General features: G+C 42.3%; 2 protein-coding genes, 1 long non-coding RNA gene and 1 other non-coding gene across 6 annotated transcripts in view; 1 reads left to right on the top strand and 3 right to left on the bottom strand.

Moving 5' to 3' along the window:
• The window catches only part of oga (O-GlcNAcase), a 13,495-nt gene extending 7,539 nt beyond the window's left edge, over positions 1 to 5,956 (bottom strand). The window contains exons 1-12 of one of the 2 annotated variants that reach the window (XM_034898913.1): positions 5,424 to 5,956; positions 4,491 to 4,542; positions 4,261 to 4,358; positions 3,945 to 4,075; positions 3,646 to 3,817; positions 3,442 to 3,540; positions 3,041 to 3,325; positions 2,730 to 2,885; positions 2,383 to 2,573; positions 1,838 to 2,098; positions 1,546 to 1,749; positions 911 to 1,085 (exon numbers count right to left, since the gene is read on the bottom strand). In XM_034898913.1, coding sequence (XP_034754804.1) covers positions 911 to 1,085; positions 1,546 to 1,749; positions 1,838 to 2,098; positions 2,383 to 2,573; positions 2,730 to 2,885; positions 3,041 to 3,325; positions 3,442 to 3,540; positions 3,646 to 3,817; positions 3,945 to 4,075; positions 4,261 to 4,358; positions 4,491 to 4,542; positions 5,424 to 5,589 — 1,990 coding nt within the window. In that variant the 5' untranslated portion in view covers positions 5,590 to 5,956. Of the gene's footprint in view, positions 1 to 910; positions 1,086 to 1,545; positions 1,750 to 1,837; positions 2,099 to 2,382; positions 2,574 to 2,729; positions 2,889 to 3,040; positions 3,326 to 3,441; positions 3,541 to 3,645; positions 3,818 to 3,944; positions 4,076 to 4,260; positions 4,359 to 4,490; positions 4,543 to 5,423 lie in introns of both variants that reach the window. The other variant, XM_034898912.1, reaches the window with a different exon arrangement.
• Positions 1 to 7,755, top strand: part of LOC117960765 — a 20,139-nt gene extending 12,384 nt beyond the window's left edge. Inside the window, exons 2-3 of the long non-coding RNA XR_004660222.1 lie at positions 647 to 650; positions 7,744 to 7,755. This is a non-coding gene — a long non-coding RNA (uncharacterized LOC117960765). The remainder of the gene's footprint in view (positions 1 to 646; positions 651 to 7,743) is intronic.
• On the bottom strand, positions 7,457 to 17,278 carry pprc1 (PPARG related coactivator 1). Of its 2 annotated transcripts, XM_034898910.1 has the most exons (14): positions 17,076 to 17,274; positions 14,998 to 15,093; positions 14,724 to 14,873; positions 14,485 to 14,565; positions 12,330 to 14,388; positions 11,607 to 11,660; positions 10,613 to 10,673; positions 10,315 to 10,382; positions 9,323 to 10,037; positions 9,008 to 9,211; positions 8,795 to 8,873; positions 8,583 to 8,704; positions 8,120 to 8,271; positions 7,457 to 7,735 (listed from the first exon to the last, which is right to left on the bottom strand). In XM_034898910.1, the coding sequence occupies exons 1-14, from the start codon at positions 17,232 to 17,234 to the stop codon at positions 7,635 to 7,637; spliced, it is 4,101 nt and encodes a 1,366-aa protein (XP_034754801.1). In that variant the 5' UTR covers positions 17,235 to 17,274; the 3' UTR covers positions 7,457 to 7,634. The 2 variants fall into 2 exon arrangements, with proteins under 2 accessions (XP_034754801.1, XP_034754802.1); XM_034898911.1 differs by lacking the exons at positions 7,457 to 7,735; positions 8,120 to 8,271 and adding an exon at positions 8,272 to 8,457 and having other exon boundaries at positions 17,076 to 17,278.
• LOC117960984 lies at positions 8,363 to 8,503 on the bottom strand. The gene has a single exon (XR_004660285.1). It is a non-coding gene; the product is annotated as a small nucleolar RNA SNORA50 (small nucleolar RNA).

Genomic DNA, 17,278 nt, shown 5'->3' with positions numbered 1-17,278 from the left:
GAGGCAGTTCTGAAGGCAAAAGGGGGTCCAACCCGTTACTAGCATGGGGTACCTAATAAAGTGGCTGGTGAGTGTATGCATATGGTTCATGTTAAAAAACCAGCAGAAATGAACAGAGACCAATTCAGATATATCAGACTCAATTTATGCACCAGAATGGCCTTCCATAGACAGTCGGCTTTGCTCTCCAAGCTCGCGTGCGCAAAAAGGCATGGGGGGGGGGGGACGGGGGGGGGACGACTTCCCCCTGGCTCCCATTCCCACAGACAGAGGGATGGAAGCAAGGGTGTCTGTGTGGGAATGCAGCAGTGATGTTGCTGGATACACAGCAAGCAGCAGTAACCCTGCTGGGACATTTGCCACAGAGATCCAGTTCAGATATTACCAAGATGGGGCCGCTTGTTGTGGAATAAATCAGGAGGATGGTAGCAGTGCAAGCAGCATTCAGTCAGAAAAAAAAAAAGAAAAAAGAAAATAATGTGTGAAACAAGAGAAATTAACAGAATCATAACTACGGAGTGCTGATGCGTGTAGCCTGATATGTCCTTAGCTGATCTATAATAAGTAATATAAATATATAAGCGGAAGCTAAAAACTGTAGGAGGCAAGTCTTTGACCTGTAATCTGTTAAGCGAAAATGTGCCAGATGCGTAACATAATTTAAAATTTGCCCTTATTAAACTATAAAGCACTGGACTACGGAATAACCTATGCAACTAACCATTAAAGTGCTTTTTCTTTATATAATCAGTTTGCTCTGTGATTTTTTTAACGGTAATTGATTGAGTTGTTTGTCAGTGTGTGTCTAAGAATAGCGAAAGTCAGGATTACCAGACTTGATCACACTATTGCTATGCTACTGTAATGCTCTCGTTAAAAGTGAGTGCGGAGCGGTTCCCTTCATACATACCTAGCCATTGGACAAAAGACTTGACCATTGAAATGATGCTCTTAATGTCCCAGATGTAAGAGTAGAGGTCGTAAAGGATGGTGCGGTTCGCTGAATTGGACAGCCGTGTGAACATCTGGATGACTGAGCAGCACATCTCCTCAAACTTCTCTGCCCTTAATTGCCATTCTTCTACCTGCATGCAACACAGTGGACATAATGACAAATAACTAATAATGACCATTCTGGTTTGTAATAAGCCTTTTTGAACAGCAGACATTTTTACTTGTCATAGGAAGAAAATTGCCTTGCCAATTTTGACACGTCAGTACTTATTATTTGTTTATTATACCTGTGCATTTATGTGACATGTCAACATATCTTTGGGGAAAAGGCAGATGGTTTAACAGGGGAAGCTGTAGTTAACACTATCTCAGTTAGTTAATGCTCCCAACATGATGCTTTTTGGTGCACTCCTTCTCCTATCATAACCACACCACCCAATGGGCAGTATGGGTAGTACATATCCACCATTTTGTTTTCAGCATCCAACACTTTCAGGCAAGTTTAGTTAATAAGGAATTTGTTTTCTCAGATTTACCTCTTTCTCTCAACTCTTTGTGTGTATGTGTTTATTTCAATGAATTTTGACCCACCTTGTCAGTTTCCTTTCTCTTGCAGTTGACACTGACAACGCTGCTGTTGGCTCTTAGCCAGTTAAACTCCTTTAACATCTGTATGGCCTTGGGTCCATGCTCATAAGGCAGATAGAAGAGCTCTGCCAGCAAGGTCAGGTCCTCCAGTGTGAGGGGCTCTGCCGTGAACAGGGTCTTCTCGTTGGGCCCAGGCACAAACAAATCCTGAAGACACAAACCAGAAATGATGCGACTTTGTAGGTAATTCTGATTTGTTTTGGCCTTCAACTGCAGATATAAATGGGAGCGGAACCTGCTTGAGCTGATCATCTGTCTGCATAGGGGCGATATCACTCCCAGGGTCCTCCTGGATAGACCCTTCAGGGGACTTTGACTCTGTCAGACTCTCCTTGTCTGTATCCATGGGTTTCAGGTCCTCAGCCATCTTGTCAGGTAAGATGGGACCAATCTGCTTCTCCTCTGGGTCAGGTTCTGCTTCTGGCTCTGGCTCATCAACCTTCTCAACCACCATCTCCATGGGTTCCTCATCTGAATCCTTCTTCTCCACCTCCACCTGCACAGGAGCAGTAGAAACATACTTGAGAAACCATATACAGAGGCTGTCCTCTCTAGGCAACAATTGTTAAAGAAAGAAAGTGAATTTTTTTTTCTCTATTGCAGAAAGAAGCCCATTCAGTAAAACTGCATAAATGACAATATATTAATCAGATCATATATTATATTAAAAACGTAGAGTATGACTTCAAATCAAGCTTTCTATTGATGTATCTATTGAAGCAGAGACTTAATACTCGTTCCTGTGCAACTACATTGTCTCATAGTAACAATAAACCTCACCTCCTCCTCCTCCCCAGGTCTTTTTGCCTCGGGGTGTGAGAGTGGATCCAGACCGAGAGGCAGCATGGCTGGAGACATGATGGGCTGCTGGAACACAGTTGTGACTGTTGTGGAAGAGCAGAGAGCGGAAGCAGCCATTGATGACACGTCGATGGCTGTGCATTTGGCACCACTCTGAGGCACCTGTCGGCCTGAAAAGACAAAATTAAGCCTCACTGCATCATGTCCTTCAGTCACCAAATTATCATTTTAGCCAGTCAGTGGCCACGCTATGGGTGTATTCCAAGTATTAGTGCTAGCAAATCCATTTGCATAGAGATATGATATAATAATGCCACTGCTCTCACTGTTGTATTGATGTGGCACAACAAAGTCCTCGAGCCATTCGGTGAGAGCCAGTTTTAGAGCAAGCTGCGGGCTGTAGAGCATGTCTGTCTCCAGTTCTTCATCACTGCCTTCATTTTCTAACTTGATCTGAATGGACACTGTGCTGTCCTCGCCATCTGCTGGTAAAAGGCAAGATAGAGAAACAATCAGGAAAAACCGCATTAATAAAAGACCTGCATTATTGTACCAGGTGGCAGAGCATAACTCATACAGAGAGACCACATTTTAAATGCATTTAAACATTACAGTTGGTTAACTTTTGGATACTTACTCATGACCACATCCTTGCGCACCCCATTCATATTTGACTTATACCACGTGGCCAGAGTGTGGATCGCTACAAAGTTGGACTCAAACTCGCAGTTAGGGTTGGTGAGAACTCCCTTCAGCCTGGGGATGAGCTCTGTGGAGCGGCCCTTGTACGGACCCAAGAAAAGCCTCTTCTGGTCGTAATCATTAGCGTGAATGTTGTCCCAGATCACAGGGGCTCTTCTTAGGATTTTTGACACTTCCTCAATTGACTCCACTGTTATATCTTTAGACACGACCTTGGGGCCTGCGGAAAAGGAAACATTTTTCAATGAATTGTTTTATCTACTACTCTGACATGGGTTACTGTATGTTAACAGTAGTAATGGTATTGGTCAGTTGTCTGGAAACTGTCAGGCTTACCTGTCCATAGCACTTCAATGTCAGGCAGAAGCTTCTCTCCTACTGTGTGGAGGTAAGGGGACTGAGGGACATTTGGGTAGCAGAATGTTCCACAGTACTCTGTATTTCAAGGCAAGAAAAACAAACAAAAAAATAACAAATAAATAAATCAGCGGATGAAACAATTGTGTAAAATGTGCAAATTCAGACACAGAATGAATGTACCTGTGGGACAGAAGAGGAAGGTTTCAGGCTCTCCCAGGTACTGGTAGATTTCGTTGGTAATGGAAACCTGAGCGTGTGCAAATGAGCTGAACACCTCTTTGTCGGCAGGGCACATGTTTTGGTCAATATCATCAAAAAGTAAGGCAAATGACTTGCAGCCAAAGTGAGTGACCTAAAGAGGGGGGATAGAAAGGGATTGGAAATTAAATGCATTACAATAATTACAGAATGACGCAGAGTGTAAGATGTATGGAACTTCTGAAGATATCAAGAGTTTCTCAAACAAAATTTAGCGATACCTGATCGAGTTTCCTCTTGAGTGCGGACACCTCTTTCTGATTGGAGAAGGTGATGTCCAGTCCAGGGGAAATAGCATAGATGAACTCTATCCCATGCTCCTTAGCAGCACCAATTAAAGTCATGAGTTGCTCTAGGAGATAGAATGCATTATTGCCTTATTATATATATTATATACAACTCTAATAGATTTGTCCCCATTTCACCCATTTTTAGAACTGGAAGATGCAGCCTGTCCTTTAGAACTTCGATAACTAGGCATTACTTATTTTCCTTGCCCCAAGTCGGCTGATCCCGAGATCTGTTGTAAATAGTCACCTGCTTCTTCCACAGAGTACAACTCTCTCCAGAACATTCTGTGTTTGTAGTCATCTTTGGGTGCATACAGATATGTATTGAGTCCCCATTTCTCCTGCCTGTGAAATGCAATGTTGTACAAACTCAGTAGAACAACTCAAATCATCATGCTGCAATATTATTGGTATTTGATTAACATGCATCAGTATGTGGTCGACTGGGCAATAAATAATTCACTTAGTTTATCTTACCTTGTGAACAACTCTTTCCTCTGTTCCATTGTCCATGGTCGACCATAAAAGCCTGCATCAGCAAACAATACATTTAGTTGCCATGCAGTCTGCAGTGCTGATTTTCAACTACATTTTCTGTGCATATTCAGCTGCTTGACTGCAACTAAAACGGTTGCCCCAGGTGTTGGCTGGAAGTGCCTTTAGAAATGCTTTTTGTTTTGTTTATTAAGATTCTAACAGGTTTTCCGTACTTACCAATCTCAAACAAATTATTTTGTCAATGGATTGTCAAAAAGTATGAAAAAATCGAACCTAAATGTATCTATTAGAGACCAATACTAACCTTATTTGTCTTTATTCTGTCTGGCAAGAATCCAAACCACACAACCTTTTCAATTTATAATATGCCACTAACAAAAACAAATTATTCTCCACCATAGTTAAGATGTAACCTGCCGAGGTCAGGTGTATTTACTTTACAAAAGACAAACAAAATGAATCCTATAATTGGAATTGTTGTTGGTATTGAATACAACCTGATAATAACTGCCCACTTTAAATATTGATTTAACAACCTGCCCGTGAAAGACCTGTGGAAAAGTCGATTTATTATCTTCTGCATCTGTTACATGATTACTTTGACTTGCGACATGTGAATTATACGTCTTTTTATTTTTTAGGCTATTCACAATCGTTTTTTTTACAGTTGATTTCCACTATACACTGCCCTAATGTCTTTAATGTGTAACTAATCATAATCTTCCACAGGAAGCAGGATTTCCGCATAATGTTGATGCCCTACTTATATAATCCTACTACTACTACTACTACTACTACTAAACTTTATTTATAAAACACTTCCCCCCCCCAAAAAAAACTCAGGCTATTTACGGTTGTATGCAGAGCACAACTAGATTAAATTTAATATTTTTAGCAACTGTTCAATATTACCTTCCACGACTCCACAGATGAATTTCCTGTGGGCCGTCGGTTCGACTCCGATGCCGCACTCATCACCCGGGCCGGGGGCCTCTGCACGGGCATCTCCGGAGACTGGGCTGGGACTAGGCTCGCCGTCCACTTGAGGCGTCTCCAGCGTCTTGTCTTTTTGAACCATTGTTATAGATTTCCCTCGGTGTAAAGTCGCCAAATTCAGAGAGCAGCGAGTTAATTTTATGTCTGGTGTTCAGCAGACAAATTCGCCAAGCAAAGCCTGGAGGAAATAAATCGCGTCACTGTCTGTCTCTCAACGTGAACGTTGATACCGTCTATCAAAAATGTCGAAAAAGTAGCAACTGCTTCTACGCGATTTAATCGAAATTACCATCAGGTGCTGTAGGACAACATTTATGGTGGTTAACATATAAGGGAAAACAAGATAGTCGTTCGTTTTTGTCCGATCATTTTCTTCTCTTTATGCTAGATTTGCCCTGGTTTTCAGTCAGTTCTTCCTGTTTACACCGAGTGCGCATGCTCATAGGACTGGACTAAACCAGTCAAAACTAGATCTGTGTGACCAAGCACCGCAAAGATTTCACCAGGGCAGAGAGATCGACAACGTTGCCCCTCCACAACCCACAGTGGTATGTCCGACTCCGCAACGTTAGCATCCAATCAGAAAGTATCTTTGATCCAATGTAGCGAATTTATTTCTTTATTTAGACTATATGAAGGCATTTGCATTTTTACAAAATGTCCTAATCACGTTATATGATTTTTAAATATTTTATTTTATTGTGTTCTGGATGATCTATAAATATGGAATATATGAATCATGAAAATTTACTCAGCCTGATTATTTGTGGTTATTAAGAGCAACAATGACATCGCTGAGTTATCAACGAGCCGGATTTTATAATTCTTGCAGAATTCCTGAATTTGCAACAAAAGTTCATAACACCTATTGGCTCGCTCTAATCGGTGATCGTGTTGAACATCTCAACAGCTTTCTAATATCTTGGAATTCCAGTCCATATTAGGAATACCGCCGAGCTACAACAGCACACCATGGATGTAGAATAAAACACATTCAAATGGGAGGTGCTGGTTATCTCCGGAGCATGTGTACCTTGTGTCAGCAAAACACATACATGTTGTTGTAAATCACCATTTAATATGTTGAAATAATTATCCAGAATTTCTCATACAGCAAGAAACCCCACAAAGGAAGTGTAAGGTGTTAATGAAATCAATGTTGTGCATGCTCTATGAGAGGCTCTTTACCTTTGTGCCTTTTTCACAGCAGAAATCTTAACTCGAAAATCCTAAGTGTTAACATTAATATTGAGTTGGATAGTTTTTTTTTCCGAGTGTCCCTGTAGACCTGACTCCTTTCAGATATTTGGTTATGTCATAAAAAGAAACGCACAGGGGTAATTAATAAGTGCAGTTCAAGGTCCCTGGTATTTTTCATGTTGGCTGAGCTGACAGCAATTGTTGACAAAGTTAGTTTCACCTGTGCTTTTTCTGCATTCAATACATTTGCTGTGAAACATCTATACAAAGACCAAGAAACAAGCAGCAAAATTGAGTTTTTTATGTGAAAACAACCCATCACCTCTCTCACAAATAACTTCCAGTTATGCTTTTAAAGAAGATTAGGTGGCCAGGTTAGCTCAGCTGGTAGAGCAGGTGCACGTGTATTGAGGTTTACTCCGACCTGCAGCCCTTTGCTGCATGTCTACACCTGTCCTATGGAAATTAAGGCCTAAAAATGCCCACACAATAATCTTTAAAGATGCAACTAAATGACAAAAGCAATGCAGCTATGCAAGTTGAATGAAAAACAAACTACACATTTGAGGTTCTGTTTTTATTTAGGCTTGTAGTACATTCAATGTATTACAACGGCTCCCAGTGATTGGGAAGCTCCATACACTTACCTCTCCCCCTTTAAAAATGATTTCTCCATACAATTCAAATTTGATTATACATTTAAATAAACTTTAAAAAAATTTAATTTCATTTATTCCATTTTTTTTTCCTTTACTACTTTCATTACAAATCTTCACTTCAATAGAAGGTGTTAGCTTGCAGAAATAAAATAAAAAACAAACAAAAGAAAATTACTGCAACAACTAAAAAAATAAAGACTGTTGCATGTGAGGAGCCAACCGTTGGCTCTGAGGTAAGTGTCAACTGCTTCCTGCTGCAGGCCTCCTGTTACCTCTTCTGATTCTGCTGGGCCTGCTTCAATAAAGTGTCAAAGTCTAGTGCATGAAACTTGCTTTTCGCAGGCAATGGTTCGTACTCTCTATTCGAATCTGAAAAGAGAAAGAGGAGAAGTCAGCATTGCATTAAAATAAAAATGGCAGCATTACAAATCATTTTAATACTAAAAGAACATTTGAGGTGAGAAAGAGGCAATGCAGTACTATCATCTTGATTTATATTTGATCAGCACTGCCATGCAGTACTGCCAGGATAAAGTGACGGAATAAGGGTTCAATATTCAGTGTACTTCTGATCATAGAAAATGTGGTCTTTATTCCTTTTTAACACACAAGTACAATAAAGGAGAGTATGCTTCTTCCTGCAGTGTGATTACCCCTCCACATAGTTATTGGCTTTAGTTTACAAAATCCAATGACTCGATGGACTAATGGGTAAGGACTACAGGAAAGATGCGTCTGTTGATGAATGCATACCCAGGTCAGCGTAGTTGGTCTTGCAGAACTGCCTCCTTCCACCAAAACAGAGATCGAATGGCAGTTCATCGGGCTTGCGCAGCTTGCCTCCATTCTCGATGGCGGTGAAAGCATTCTTGGTGTCGTAATAAGTCACAAACCCATAGTTGTCCCTGTGACAGATAACCAAACCATCAGCATGTATTCATTCTCCATTTGTCAGAAGTGTAGTGAAGGTCATAACGGGTCTTGTACACAGTTTTGAGCTGTGACTTGTTTTTAAAAGAGCAACCCGGGATTGTGGCCAGTAGGCTCCAGTTATGAACAAGTCTGAACTCACTTTAGCACTGTAGCTTGGCCTAAAAAGGTCACAAACAAGACCAACAAGGTTCAAAGACAGTGCAATTTGCTCATATTATAGCTTTATTAGAATGTCAAAACTGAAATAATTAGAAAATTATTCCAAAATTGTCTATGTAATTACCCATGGTCTCTAAAGTGCAGGGTGCATTCTTCAATCTCGCCAAATAAAGAGAAGCGCTCTTTAAGTTCTTTTTGAGTCATCGTTCCCCGAATTCGGCCGACGTAAACAACCCGGCGATCCTCCTGAGAGAAGAAAGTTGTCAGACGATTCATAGTTACAATATTTCAACCAGTTTGCTTAGAGACAGGTGTACTCAGTTTAAAATAACTTACAATGGCTTTCTCCTTGCGTCTCCTCACCTCCTCCACATTTGTTGTTGCACTGTGACCATAACTGGACATGCATGAGGGACTGAGGAAGACAAGATCATGACGTTAGTAATCTTTTTTTAACCGCTTAGCAAAGTATTTGTAAGGCACAAGTGAAACCGCTATGAAATCCATATGACAACCACCACCCACATTAGCATGATTTATATACTGCACCTGTACAATCTTCTGCTTCTACTACACTGTGCTCGTCTCTGAGGGGATCGAGACCGTGACCTGGAGCCACTCCAAGAGCCAGAACGAGAGGATGAATAAGAGTACCTCCACCTCCTGGGAGGGGAGCAGGACACAGAGGTAGAGGACCGAGAGGAGGAACGGGAGGAGGAGCTGGAGCTACTCTCAGAATGACGTAGGCGATACCTAGAGAGAAAACAGGATGGAATGCCAGTCATGAACAAGAGAAATCATACCCCAAAATGGAAATCAAAATGCTGTATCTACCGAAAACATCCTGACTGTGGTGGGTCTGACCTTTTTTTAGCCTGGGTGTTTGATCTAGTGGAATGAGAGTCTGACTCTGAACCGCTGGACATAGGGCTGGGAGAACAATGGGTTCTTTTCCTAGATCGGCCTCCTGTCCTCTCTTTGCAACTAGATCTGGGGCTGGGTGTGCGAGAAGCAGCATGCCGGCGGTAGGACCTCCCATAACGCTTTCTCCCGGGGCTTCCTTCTTTAACAGTAGCATCAGTCTCCTGCCGAGCGGGCGAGGCATCAGGAGTCTCCAGGACAGAGCTTCTCTCAATTTTATCAGTCCTGTGATCCAGGGGCTCTGTCAGGGGAAACTCTTGTGTTTTGGTTGTAACCGCAGGGTTTGTGGTAGACTGGGCAAACGATGACAGAGCAGCTGAGGGTGTTTGTGTAGTGGTTGTAACGGATTGCTTGATAGGTTTAATAGTGATAAAAGAGGGCTGTTTGACATTCCAACGCTTGCCTGGCTCTCCAGTGGAAGTGCCTTTGTTGGGGAGGCAATAGTCATGGTCCATGCATGCCAGCTCGGGGGCTATAGTTGCAGCAGCAGGGGTGGGTTTGCTGCGGGATCTGACTGACGGCAGAGGCCGGGCTTCTATCTGGATAACCTTGGAGGGGCTCGACTTGGAGGCCTCAGCAACCTTGCTCTTTCCCAGCAGGACAACAGGGGCCAAGGGTTTCCACATCTGGTGGGGAGGTGTAGCTGGAGGAGTCAAAGCTGAGGCAGAGAGAAAGACATTGAACTCCAATTAAACCCAACATGTAAGAGCAGTTTGTCATCTGTGTCACGAGCTACTCAATCTCTGTTCCTGATGTTGTGTTTCAGATAATCATCTTTAGGACTGTTTTATTGCTGGAAGCACTGAGAGCACAGAAGCCATACAAGGAAGGAATAGAATTATAATTTGTAAATTTACTTTTTTAAAGTCACTTTTCTTTTGAATGATTTGACTTAATGGACTCAGCTTGAAGCCAAAGTAAAAATGCTGAAATACCTGCGGTACTTGAGAGGTCATTAGCTCTCACACGCTCAACAACGGTTTTCTCTGGAGCCAACTCAACACTGTAAATGGAGCACAAAGTCTATTAGTTTGCCACTGGTGAAGTGCAGTAAACTGTCAAGCATGTTGCTCTTGATGAGAAGGCAATCCCTGTGGCCAGACACAAGCAGGGTTTGCGGTAGGTCTTGGCAAAAGGTGTGAGTGTATCGTCTCTACACACAGAAATCCAGTTTCTTTCAAAGAAACCATGACTGTCACTCACAGAGCAGCTTAAGGCTGTAGGGTAACTCACCTCGAGTTTCCTACAGCTGCTGCTCTACCAGAGACCTCCGGCACACATTGCTCCCCTTTGGCTGAAGAGAGAAGGAACAACAGAAATTAGTGCATCAGCACAAGGAATAACATAATAAACGGCGCAAAACACACACACACACACCAATTAAAAAAAAATGTAGATAAAAATTCTGCTCGACTGTCCGGATGAACTGTACAACCTACATCTTACCAGGTGTAAATGCAGTGCAACGTGTGTTCTGCTCTTGTAATACTATTACAGTGTATTTTTCCATGGGAATTTACAGAAAAGTCAGCTGTTACATTAGCCATAGTACACAGTATTATGGTTCAATAATAAGCCCACTGATACGAGTAATGGGACATACAGAGGCCAGCTACTTGGTAGGGCTTGTACATCCGCCCAAACAAAGACAGCAGGGCGAGAGTTAAATGGATTTGCGGACAACGCAGAATTTCAGCAGCTGAGCAGACAGGAGCACAAAGCAGCTTCTCTGCCCCCCCCCTGCAGCACCCATCTCTTAAAAGGGGAATGTTTCAGTGGCAAAACAAATCCTGCCATTCTGAACCATCAGAAGTCCCCCACAATCTTTGAATGTTAAACACACTTCTCTAGGAGGATCAGATAAGCTTCAAGCTCATATGAAGAATAATAGCTTTGTTCCGTAGGTCACCTTTGTGGACTATGAACTCAGGTGCCTCTTGTATATGCTCCGTGTCATCTTTCTATCAATTGAAGTCTTTTAGTCAATGTCCCACTGCCTTCCAACCAAAGATAGTGCTGCAATGTTGTGTGGGTGTTCCCACCATTATGAAACCAGGAAAACTGATACTCTGACTACATTTAGCTTGGTTCTAAATTATGTGACACACCAAGCTACTGGCCAGTACAGCAATCACTTTAGCAGGGAGCACTATAGCAAAAAAAAAAAAACACTTCGGTGTGTAACATAGTCAAATATTACATGGAAAAATCAGCAGTTATTGATTACCTTGGGTTTCCTCAAACTGCTCCAGCAAGCTGGTCAGATCAGCAGCTTGAATACCTACAACAACAAAAAATAGAAATCATTAGGTATTTTGGTATAATAAATATACACAAAATATAATTACACTAGTATAAAAGACAAGACTGAACAGTCAAACAGTCTAAATTAAAGTGTTGACAGGGAGGTGTAGGATGATTATAGAAAACAGTATGATGAAGTTACAGGGGGTGCAAGTAATTCAATTTTTACAGTAACACTGCATATTATTTTGCTGCAATAGCAGCAGACAGCCTTTCCTAAATACTTCCTCATACACGGTCCTTCACATTAGCCAATCACTGGAGCAGATTAAGTACAGTTGAAGAGCAGCATAGATAATACACTGACAAGGCAATATTCTCACAAGGATTTTAAGCATAAATACCAGCTGCTAATTAGGGTTAGGAATCACCAGTCGCCTCCCGATACGAGAGACAGACACACAATCAATCTATCTATCTATCTATCTATATGAAAATGACCTTTCTTCCATTTTCTAATTTTTGACAATTTCAAATGATGTCCCCAATGTTTATATGTGCTTTTTTTTTTTTTTTTTTTACAAGAAAACATTATATGTCTTCAATCAAAAAAGAAGGAAACTTTGTAGATAAAACGGTCATTATAGTCAGCATTTAATCAACAACTAAAATAGCAATCAAAATAGACAATCAACTTTAAGCCCACCTATCTCACTGGTGAAGGCCTCAATCAGCTCCTGCGTGGGGCTTTTTGCCACAGCTGTAGTGGGTTTCTTCTTAGTTTCAAGTACAACAGGTTGAACCTTCGGGCTCTGGGAGTCTGAGGGATGGATAGCTGGAGAAGAACAGAGGTGGGTACCTTTGGCTGTGGGTTTGAACAACTTGCCATCAGGTGTGTTGGGGTTATTTGATGACGTAGGAGCAGTAACGTCAGGCACCTCCCGGGAAACAACAATGGTCCTCTGGGGGACACTGGGCACAGACACAGTTTCAGTGGTGGGTTTCAATGCAGTGGTTTTAGGACCAGTTTTAGTAAGCTCCACCAACTTAGGAAATGTAGACTGAGTTTGGGGCCTTTCATCGACTCCACTCTTTCCTCTTGGATGTGCAGGAGAACATTTCCCATATGCTGACGACAGAAACTGAGCAGCAGCTATTAAAGAAGTTGAAGACGCAGAGCTCTGAGGCACATAAGGTACTGCAGGCTGAGCAGTGGTGTGTTGATGTGTGGGTACATTCTTCACTGAATTAGGGGCTAGAGCTGAGGGCTTTTGGGGCAGAGACGGTTTGGAAGGTTCAGGTGTTTGGGTTTTAGGAACAGGGGTGATGGCGGGAACCCTGCTAGATGAGGCAACCATGTAGGCGGGTGGCACCAAAAGTGCCTCAGGGGTGGGTGGCGCACACGGTCCCCTTGGCTGCCAGGCAGGTCTGACTTCCTCCACTTCTGCCTGTGGGTTAGGGCGTCGAAGATCCTTAGGGGTGGGGTCAGGCAGGCAGGGAATGGGTAGAAGCTCTTTAGGAAGCTCTGGAAGGCTGGGCCACTTGGTGCTGCTGTGGTCTTGTTTTTCCACTGGAGCTGGCTTTTTCTGCTGCCGGAGCCGCCGGTACTCCGCAAGGCTGAGTGATTTAGGCTTTGGCTCCGAGACTGAAAGGTCCAAATGAGGAAGGGCCTCACTAACAGGTAGTGTTTGGGGTGTTGCAGGACTAGAAACAGCTGCAGGGCTCTCTGCAGATACCGGGGCTAGGACAGCAGAGGGAGCTGCGGATGAATCTTCGAGCTTCTCAGGAGCCAAAGCAGGCTGTTTAGGCATTTCATCAGGTTGTTTGGAGCTGAATGTTGTGGGTAAACAGCTTGGCTCACTCTTCTCTGGGCTAATTAACAGCACCGTTTCCTGTTTAGGCAATACAGATGTGGCAACTTGCACACTCCTTTCAGGCAGTAGTGTTGTAGTGGTAATTTCTGTTTGTTTTTCAGTTTGGCATCGTTTTAGTTTCTTAGGTTTTACAGATGAAGATGCTGGAATAGTATGAGTAACCTTTGGGACTTTGTGTTTCTTTTCTTTGACTGACCTTTTTTCAGGCTTTTGGGGCGATTCTTGTGCCGTGGGTCTGACTGTGCCACTCCTAAGAACCCTTCCCTCCACAGGTTTGGGTTGGCACTGTTCCTTGCATTTCTTTTTCTTTTTTCTCCGAGAGGGGCTTTTCTCTTTTATCTCTTCCTTCTGTCTTTTAATGTTGATCTCATATTTCACATCTGAACATGGCTCTGGTATCACAGGGGCTGCCACTTTCACCGGAGCTTCATCTTCATCGTCAACAACTATATGCTCTGAACTGTCAGAGGCCACTTCTTCAGCTTCATCTAAAACTTTCTGCTGATTTTCTGAAGCTTGCTCTTGAAGTGGAAGAGTGACCGGAAGATCCATGTCTGGGATGGCCAGGATGGGTTCTCCATTTTCACCCTGGTCCACAACTTCAAGTAAGATGCCTCCTTCTGGCAACATCTGTTCACCTTCGTCGTTCTCCATACAAATGGACATACAGTACGGGTGCATATGCCTGACCAAGTCCCCCAGGCTAAAGGAAACACCATCCTCAACCTCCTGGTCAAAGGTGACAGGAAGCGGGAGGGTCAGACCTTCCCAGTGTAGCAGGTCACTGCATGGAGAGGAATCCTGACTCAATGGGCTCAGAGTGAGGGAGCCATCTTCCTCTTCCTCCCCATCACTTCTCTGAAGAGAGTCTGCCAGTATCCTGGGAAGACTCTAAGTACAGAGAGGGAGACAAATGTATACTATAACTGAGAAATGCCCATTGTATAACTTTATACATACACACTGCTTATGAGTGAGAAAAGCTACCTTTCCCGTTGATAAGGTTCTTGCGCTACATAGTGCGTCTTTCTCTGGAGGGGAACGGGACAGACACAGCAATCTCCTGAGCTAGAGAGTAAAAGATGAACAGAAGCATAATTAATGGGAATTTTTTAGTAGAATTTAACATAAATAAACATATTTTTAGAACCACACAGGTTGTTCTTTCAACCCTTTCCACCCAAGCAAGAATGTGTGAGAATTTCAGAGTAAAGCAGGGCACTAACCGGAGAGCGTTCCCTGCCCTTCTGACCTGACAGCAGGTCTGAGTCGGGCAGTGTGTCAAATGGGGACAGGGTCTCATCATCCACATTGTCAAGGATCTCCGTCAGGGCAGTTAGCAGTGTGGCTTCACTCTCCTCGTCAAGACCCTTAGTCTAAATAAACATATGGAAATTAGGTCAACAGGGAGCATAAACAAACAACTGTACAATGCTTACACATCACAGATCTCTTATGTTACTGTAATACTTAAGTTTAACCATGTCACGCTTGGCTTGCCTCTATTGTTGGTGTGTCCTCAAAGATAGAAAGAATTGAGGGGTCTAAACAGCTTTGAAGGGCCTCCAGAGTTTCTGCGGAGTGCAGCCCATCAGTCTACAGAAGAAAACAAAAAAAACACTTCAGATTTATTTGGCAGAACAACCGAAAACATGATTTGCACAAAAAAAGTGCAACCAGCCATGCACGAGTACACTATAGTGGCATTTAATTACCACAGTACAAAGAGATTGATACTAAAAACAGTAATTATCTTTTAAGCATCATATATGGACCACTGAGCTGTATTCCCATTACAACTGGACTAAAATTAAATAAACAAAACCTGTGGTGTAATCTGTTGTGTCAGAGTTGACTTACTGTTTTAAACAAACCAAAGAACTTAGAGTTTAGTCTGTGTAAAAAGTTGAACGGTGAAATAGTCAACCTAGCTAGTATATTGGGTGGTTAAAGGCACTGAGAGAAAAGTCATTTTAGCTCCAGCTTGAAGAAAAAAACTAATTACCAAAGCCATTTTCCTACAATATGAAACATACAAGAACATTGGAGAAAGTACTGATTGGACATGCAGGACTCTGATTTACACTTACATTATCAAGTTGTAACTTTGACATAACTTGACCATAAAGTTAAACACCATAACAAATAATCTGGCCAAAGACATCAGCATTAAGTGTTAAGCATTTCCATTAAAATACAGGTTTACAAAATGCATATTAAATTAGTATTAGTATACAGTACTAGAATAGCTGGAATGTGCGTGGTACCATGTTGACTCATTTAGTGTATTACTCTTAAGATTTAAATTATATGCATAACTACAATAAGTCCAGCACACAGGCCCACCTATATGAGCAACCATAAATGATGACAATATGTAGTTTTATCTAAAAACGCAGGAGTCTGACAGTGGCCCACGTGTTGCTTTATACGCATACAGTGCGCAGACATGTTTGATCCTCGCCTCACCCCGTCCAAACTAAGGGTGCCACCTAGCCCACGTGTTGGACTAAAACAAACACGACCAGGGCCCTCATCTCTGCCCTTATTAGATATTTGAAGAATTGCCAACTAATTGGCTACATTTAAATACACGTATAAACTAAACGTTAAAAAAAGACATTTAAAACTATGGACGGGTTTGTGTTTAGAATAAATTGTGACTGCTGCGCATGTGTGAAGGGAAGCCAACATGTGATTCGCTTTAACCGTCTATGGATTCACCACATGTGAATATACACAGCTAGGTTTTAAATAAAAACGTGGTATGCTGCTAGAGTGTGTGTGAATTATCACCCGTGTGTGTGTGTAACTGTCCTGATTGCGGTCATTGTCTAACGTTACATAAAATAATTTCCTCATTGTGAGCATCATCACTGAGTCGATCACACATTAAAGTTACTGCAATGTGCTGGCATGGAGCCTATAAACTACATAGCAGAATTAACCCATAGCACCTTAACCACTGTGGAGCGACTAAATAAGTATGCAAACGTTATACACTGCACTGATAAGCTAATGTTAGCTGACTAGCATCTTGCAGCGTTTGTTACCACGTGTGTATGAATCAGTTGAGCAGCATTACACCGAGTACTTTTGCACATTGACGGAGCTTAAATGCTTATATTTGACATTTGATATACAAGTGTGCACATGCCAGGGCTACAGCCAATAAAAAATACACAACTGTCACTTACTTTTAGATGACAGTTTAAATATATAATGAAGAAAACCAGTCTTTCGCTAACCGACCAGCCAAGCTACCCGACTCCCCAACTAACTAGCTAGCCATAACATACAGCTAAATAAACCACGGGCACCTTCATAATGAAGCATTATTTTGTGTAAATTAAACAGGCCAAGAGTTGTCTAGCTCTTACCACCACAAAACAATGAGTACTTTTAAAATAAGTTTTACTAGTGATACTATGGTGGCATCCACGTGTCAGTTTTCCATGCGCAGTGTACAGCTCGTATACACAACAATCTCTGCCCCTGCTTCTAAGCATATACTGTACACCAAACTAGTAACAGTGGGATTACATGATAAGAAATAAACTATAGAACATATTATTTACCTCTCCTAGTGTGTCCATAGGGAAAAAATCCATATTGCACGTAGTTAAAGTCTCCTCGCCTGCTCCCCACCGCGCCGCCATCTTGCAAGTACACTCCCTGACTGACTCGTTTCGGAATGAAAAGTGATGAATCGCGCTTTGGAGGAACAAACCGAACATACACGCCGGCAAGAGACACGTGGTACGACATTCCCGGTAAAGTT

Source organism: Etheostoma cragini, chromosome 17 (assembly GCF_013103735.1).
Source record: "Etheostoma cragini isolate CJK2018 chromosome 17, CSU_Ecrag_1.0, whole genome shotgun sequence".
Classification (NCBI taxonomy): Eukaryota; Metazoa; Chordata; class Actinopteri; order Perciformes; family Percidae; genus Etheostoma; species Etheostoma cragini.
This window is presented reverse-complemented; position numbering and strand designations above follow the sequence as displayed.

What these genes read in the sequence shown, in the direction of transcription:
- pprc1 (XM_034898910.1), bottom strand. Translation starts at nt 17,234, where the DNA reads ATGTTCGGTTTGTTCCTCCAAAGCGCGATTCATCACTTTTCATTCCGA. An exon ending in GGCCTTCACCAGTGAGATAG is followed by an intron (nt 11,661 to 12,329) that starts GTGGGCTTAAAG and finishes TTGTTGTTGTAG; the next exon opens with GTATTCAAGCTGCTGATCTG. An exon ending in GACCAACTACGCTGACCTGG is followed by an intron (nt 7,736 to 8,119) that starts GTATGCATTCAT and finishes TTCTCTTTTCAG; the next exon opens with ATTCGAATAGAGAGTACGAA.